Source organism: Micropterus dolomieu, linkage group LG12 (genome assembly GCF_021292245.1).
Source record: "Micropterus dolomieu isolate WLL.071019.BEF.003 ecotype Adirondacks linkage group LG12, ASM2129224v1, whole genome shotgun sequence".
Taxonomy (NCBI): Eukaryota; Metazoa; Chordata; class Actinopteri; order Centrarchiformes; family Centrarchidae; genus Micropterus; species Micropterus dolomieu.
This window is the reverse complement of record NC_060161.1, coordinates 5726670-5733511: the sequence shown is the minus strand read 5'-3', so window position 1 is coordinate 5733511 and position 6842 is coordinate 5726670. Positions and strand designations below refer to the sequence as shown.

The 6842-nt window shown below is 51.8% G+C and overlaps 1 protein-coding gene across 1 annotated transcript in view; it reads left to right on the top strand.

Annotated features, from left to right (window-relative positions):
* ninl (ninein-like) overlaps positions 1–6842 on the top strand; it is a 24156-nt gene that overhangs the window by 14068 nt on the left and 3246 nt on the right. Inside the window, exons 8-10 of the mRNA XM_046065270.1 lie at positions 3399–3575; positions 4429–4565; positions 5943–6083. Coding sequence (XP_045921226.1) covers positions 3399–3575; positions 4429–4565; positions 5943–6083 — 455 coding nt within the window. The remainder of the gene's footprint in view (positions 1–3398; positions 3576–4428; positions 4566–5942; positions 6084–6842) is intronic.

Here is a 6842-nt window from a genome sequence, read left to right as displayed (position 1 = left end):
GGGGGGGGGGGGGGGGGGGGGGGGGGGGGGGGGGGGGGGCTTATCCAGGTACCTTCAGGAGCGACTTCCCGGTTAACCCGAAGGGTGGGCAGGTGTTGCCATGGCGATTTACGCTTCATCCCTGAACCGCTCCCAGCAGGTTTTGTTGGCGGTTAACTGGAGGTTCTCCTGCACGTGGACTTCACATCTGTACTCAGTGTTACTGATGAGAAGTGTTCATCCACACCGCTTCATAAAACACGTTTAGATCCTGATTTGTTCCCCCGAGGCGTTCAGACAGCGAGCCCTGCGGCCGAGCCGGGATTCTAGAGAGGTTTCTGAGATGGAGCCCGTCTGTAGGCTGTAACTGAGTGTTTTCACATATGTAGATAGATTAATATTTTACGTGTGGAGCCGGGCTCGGGGTTAATAACCCAGGAAAACAATCCTAGAAAAATTGGAAATTTCCCTCCGTTTTCTTCCGAATGATCCGAGGCAAAGTCTCTGAGGGAACTCACCGCTGAATCTAACTTTCCAGTGCGTGCATAATACACGGCAGACGTGTGTGTGATGTTGCAGCCTTGCAGAGTGAAGTTTGATGTCAGAGAATATTCAAGTTCAAGAGATGAAATTGTGTCTGGGATTATTCCCCCTCTCCTTCTGTTACAGTGGACCTCATGTGCAGCTGGACCTTTACATCTTCATCATATTCCACATAAAATACAGGATAGAGATCTGAACTACAAGAACAACATCAGGCTACAAATTTAGTCCAACAAGCCTCCCTGGCTTTGTCGGCCGCCACGATATTAGATTTAGCCGTTAACGTGTCTTCACATTCATTTACATTAACATCACGTTTTCATCAGCTGTTCGACACCTGGTCCCATGAAGTCCAGGTGCACATGCTGGAGATGTTAGCCCTGTAAAACCACCTGGAACAGGTCGTCATGTAAACTTGGTGTGGCGTGGTGGTGTTCACAGTTTGATTAATAACATTCATGTGTGAGTACACGCAGTACACAGAGTACACGCAGTACACAGAGTAGTGGCACATTGTCAGCAGCTACAGACGTGTTGATCAGGGAAAGACCTGCTGACATGTGCAGGTGGTCCCTGAACACATCGCGGTCAGCCCTGCGGTGGGTGCGTTTGCTTTCATCACAAGCGAGCACCCACCGCAGGTGTGATCGCTGCGTTCACACCTGCACGAACGCACCGAGGGGGGAAACGACCAGCTGCAGAGACACCTGCGGGACGCTGCTGGAGTTTCCACCTAGAGACAGCTCCTTAGTTTCCGAGGTGCTCCTGAATGCAGCGTCAGCAGCAGGCGGCTCTGCTGCAGCTGGCCCTCATCAGGCCGATCAGCTGCGAGGGCCTGAGCCAGGTGCTGCAGGAGGACAGGTAGAGACCGACAGGTAGAGCGGCATGTACTGCACGTCAGGGCTGATCTCAGGCTGCGGCCCGCTAACCCGGGTCAGGACCGACAGGACGGGGGCCCACACCGGGACCCCCTGCTCCACACAGGTGAGCCACAGAGCGGTGTGAGTCCTCAGAGGGGGGAGCCGGGTGAGAGTTTGTCGTCTCTCGGGTTCTATTTAGTTGCTGGCGTCAGTAAAAGAAGCAGCTGAGGCTGACTCGTGGTCACATGATCGGCACACTGACTCACTGATTGGAGGAGGACGGCTGTCCTCTGTGTGGAACAGGCGATGTAGTCTCTGCTCTGACTCTGGGTCAGGTGTTTCCTGGCTCAGCCTGGGGCCCAGCTGGTCCCGCCCTGATCCCCCCTGCACCTGGTCCAGGCAGAACCTCTTCACGGGGATCACGTGAACACGTTAGACCGCTTCACATTCAGGCTTCATGCAGGCGGACCCGCGTCGGTCAGGCGCCTGCAGTCTCACTCAGACACGAGCCGTTTCTGGCCCCAGGCGAACGGGTCCAGCCCCGCGTGTACAGCTCTGCTCTCCGTGTCCTGACCTGGTGTTTGTGGGGATGTTTGTCTCCGGGGCCTCCCGGTTCTGGTTCACACAGGCTAATCCAGATTAAACGTGTTCAGGCCCCACAGAGATCAGCTGTGAGACCTGAAGAAGTGAAACTCTCTAGAGCAGTGGTTCTCAGCCCTACCCATTATCCAGGGCCCTTACCGCCCCCCACCAAAAAAGATGCTGGCTGGTTATTATTATTATTATTATAGACATGAAAAATACACATAAGTTAATAAACAACAATCTTCTGACATGAAAAAGCATGTCAGCAGTAATTATATTTAATTAGTAAGTGAATGTTTTGTAAACACAGTTTTCTTGGATGGTGCACTTCATATGTGGGGTCTGGGGCTCCTCCCCCAGAAGATTGTGAACCTGCACCAATTTATGGTGGAAATGTTTTTATTTATGTAAACAGAAAATTCAGGTGGCAGGTGACCATTCAAAATATACAACACCATTAGAATATAGAGCAGGAAGGCTCTCAGGTGTTCTTCATTGCTTTATAGTTTCTCCTGTAGATCAACTCAGGCCTATGAAATCCTCCCTTCTCTCCTTTGTGTCTGTTGTTTGGTGAATGAACCTCTTTAAATGTGACTGTGGCACCTTTTAGGTTCAGTTATTAACTCCTGGCCTTTAATAGGCTAGCTCCTCTGTTAACACGCGTTTCATGCATTTAAACACGAAAGGTGGGTCCACTTCATTAATCTCACGCACTCGCTGGCAGTGTTGGGAGCTTTTTGCTGTAACGCAGTAATAATAATAATCTCAGTAACGTGCGTTACAACGCGTTTTATCAAGGTTAATCTCAAGAAAGAGAGCGTCCATTTTTACACAGCAACCCCCACGTGGCTGAAATTTTCCAGATGAAGGCCTACCCTGACTTCCCTCTGCACTGAAGGCAGCACAGAGCTGCTCCTCAAGAAGCTGACAGAAACACCAAGAGAGGAGTCGGCTGGTTACGATTGTCTGGTCCAGTCGCAGTGGAGTAAACTGGCAGGCTTTAATGTTGCAGGACACATTTTTACTAGTTGAAAGTTTAAACTGGTATTATCGTAAATCTTTAGTGGAAACTTGCCTTGCCCCCCCTCTTTTCAAAAATATTGCTTCCAGCGCCCCCCATCATCTTCTCAACGCCCCTGTTGATAAACACTACTCTAGAGCTCGGGTCTGAATGTGGACTAACGTCTGTCTCTGGTCTCTGAATGTGGACTAACGTCTGTCTCTGGTCTCTGAATGTGGACTAACGTCTGACTCTGGTCTCTGAATGTGGACTAACGTCTGACTCTGGTCTCTGAATGTGGACTAACGTCTGACTCTGGTCTCTGAATGTGGACTCAAGTGTGACTCTGGTCTCTGAATGTGGACTAACGTCTGTCTCTGGTCTCTGAATGTGGACTAACGTGTGACGCTGGTCTTTCCTGGTCAATGCAGTGCCAGGCTGTGTCCGAGGAGCGCTCGGTTCGCTCCACCTCGCCGTCCCTGCTGATGGCTACCGTGGGTCAGAGAGTCCTCAGCTGGCTGGACGAGGGCTCAGGATGCACCAGCCCCGAGCGGGTCGTTGCCCTCTGGACCGAGGAGGGCATCAGGAACAGCCGGGACATCCTGCAGGTCAGTACAGACCAGGACCAGAGGGCCCTGTGGTCAGGTTGGTTACTGTCAGCCGGTGTAGATGATCTGAAGCTTTAAACGTTTCCAGACCAGGTCTCTGGGGTCTCTGGGGTCTCTGGGGGGTCTGGGGGTCTGGGGTTTGGTCTGTTTTTGAGGAATCAGTCTGTGTGAATGTGTCCAAAGGAAAAAACTGCAGTGTGGCCCCCTGCTGAGGAGGTTCAGTTCCCACACAGCAGCCACTCAGGTCTTGAGGCTCGGTTTGGACCCCCCCGGTTCCTTTTACCACAGAACAGAGGCGGCCCAGGCCCACCGGCCCTCGCCGTGGATCAGGATCCACATGTTAAACCCTAAACAGAGTGTAGACGCCTCCTGGCTCTGAACAGAAGCTCACGCAGCCGCCCCGTTTCAGCTGGTCTCCACCGCAGAGCAGAGGCTTATCCAGGTTTATTCTGCAGATGTAGCTGCTGTGCTGCAGTACGTTCTGAAGTAGTACTTTAAAATCCTCCATGTTACTGCAGTACATGTTCTTCAGTAAAGTATCAGACAGACGGCGAGTCAGCAGAGTCTCTGACGGCAGCAGCAGCTCCACCTTCACAGCTGCAGCGTTAAACTCATCTGAATCTTTTCCAGACTGCACTGATGTGAGGAATGAGAAACCGCCACGGCGGTCTGCGGCGTCCAGCTGCTGACATCACTCAGTCTGCGTTCAGAATCAGCAGCTCTTAGTTTCTGACTGTTGGACCGGTCCTTGAAAGTCTCATAGGGTCTGAACCCCGCTGGTGAACCTGTGCACCGGAGGAAACTTGTCTCTGCAGGTGAATACGTGATCTGGGTTTGTGTTGTCCCCCCACAGGCTCTGGACTTCCCTCTGGAGGAGCGGGTTAGCCTGGCAGACCTGACTCTGGCCCTGGACAACGAGCTGCTGGTCAGCGGGAACGGCATCCACCAGGCGGCGCTCATGTCCTACAAGAGCGAGATCCAGCACCTGCAGTAAGTTCCCACCTGAAACACACGGGGCTCTTCAGAGACCACCACGCCACCAGCTCCCCCTGAAGGAGGGGCGCGGCGTCTGCACCTCAGAGTCCACCCACATGGAGCAGCACAGCTGATCAGCAGAGTTTGAGTTTGTTTCAAAATACGGAACCGTCCCGTATTTCAGAACTATATAGCGGTTTGTCTCGTATTTCTGAGTTGCCTTTAACGCAGATCATCCCACCTCTGTGCAGGCTTCTCTGATTGGTTACAGTCAGGTTCAGGGCCAATCAGAGTCAGGTAAGGGCGGGTCTCTTTGCAGGGAGTCCAGTTGAAATTGTAGCATGTCTACTTATGATTTTAATGAACTTAATACAAATTATGAATTTTAATATTCAGAAAATATTAATTTATAAATCTCTCATTTCGCGGGGCACTCACCCCAGGTATGGTTAATAATTACACAATCATTCACTAGTGATCAGTTAGTAGTTAGTAATCGCTCAATTATCTTAAATCAGTCTCATATCGAAGGGTAAATTATCGTGACAATACACGACGTTCCTGTGGTTACGGTGAAATTTATTAAATAACTAAAGGTGGATATAAATGCGGTTAAATACACATCAGAGAAATAAACAATGAGAATGTGGAGTTGTGTTGTGGGAGAATTTGACTCCTACGGCAGCCAATGAACGCAGTTAGATGATAACTCGGTTAAATTTGTCTAGGAGTTTCAAGGATTAAAGATACTGGATTAACAGACTATTGGACTGATCACAGAATGCAGGGTTTTAGTCTCACTGCTGTCGTTTCTCCCTGCCGGGTCGCTGGTCGGCGGCCTCACGCTGCCGGAGTTCCGTGCGTTCTGGGTTATGACGGCTTAAAGGCCTCGGCCGGTCGCTTTCTCTGCCAGGGAATTGCTCCGGAGGTCCGTCTTTTGTCGGCTTATTGAAGAAACTTGCTGTGGGGCCTTTACAACCCCGGCTCGGGTCAGAGGTTTGGTCGTCCTTTGTTACTGCTGGCGGGCCCACGTGGGTTGGTCCGGCTTCGGTGGGAGCGGTGTGAGTTAGCTCGACGAATAAAGCTTAAAAGAACTTGGTCGTTCTTGAATTAAAATAGTGTAACTTAACGGACTGATAACTTTAACAAACAACAGACGATAAAATAAAAAGCAATTAAGTTGCTGAGAACCAGGTTTATTGGTTCAGTTCCACGGTTTGATTGTGGTCAGTGATGAACTGACACGTCCTGGAGTGCGCTGTGACATCACCGCAGCAGAGTCAGAAAGTAAACCAGCAGAGGGTCGGGCTGGAGCTGGACTACTGCTCCAGGACAGAGACTCCTCAGTCAGGTCCCTCCTCCTTATTGGTTACCATGGCGTCATGTGTGCAGGGTGGTGGCGGAGCAGGCCTGCAGGGAGCGGGACAAGGTGAAGGTAGACCTGGACCAGGCTGATCACAGGAACCTGCAGCTGGTCAGAGAGGTGGACGACCGCCACGCCAGCATGGAGACCCTCAACCAGAGCCGGATCAGGTGAGCAGAACCTGGTCTCTGAGCGCCTGGATCAGAGACCAGGACACAATGTGATGATGTTGTTCCTGCAACACCAGCTGTTTGCTGTGAGCGCACACTGCGCTGACGTTAGCTGGACACACACTGCGCTGACGTTAGCTGGAGACACTGCGCTGACGTTAGCTGGACACACACTGCGCTGACGTTAGCTGGACACACACTGCGCTGACGTTAGCTGGACACACACTGCGCTGACGTTAGCTGGACACACTGCGCTAATGTTAGCTGGACACACACTGCGCTGACGTTAGCTGGACACTCTGCGCTGACGTTACCTGGGAACTCACTGCGCTGACGTTAGCTGGACACACTGCGCTAATGTTAGCTGGACACTCTGCGCTGACGTTAGCTGGACACACACTGCGCTGACGTTAGCTGGACACACACTGCGCTGACGTTAGCTGGACACACACTGCGCTGACGTTAGCGCTAATGTTAGCTGGACACACACTGCGCTGACTTTAGCGCTGACATTAGCTGGACACTCTGCGCTGACGTTAGCTGGGCACACTGCGCTGACTTTAGCGCTAATGTTAGCTGGACACTCTGCGCTGACGTTAGCTGGACACTCTGCGCTGACGTTAGCTGGACACACTCTGCGCTGGCGTTAGCTCGACACACACTGCGCTGACGTTAGCTGGACACTCTGCGCTGACGTTAGCTGGACACTCTGCGCTGACTTTAGCGCTGACGTTAGCTGGACACACACTGCGCTGACGT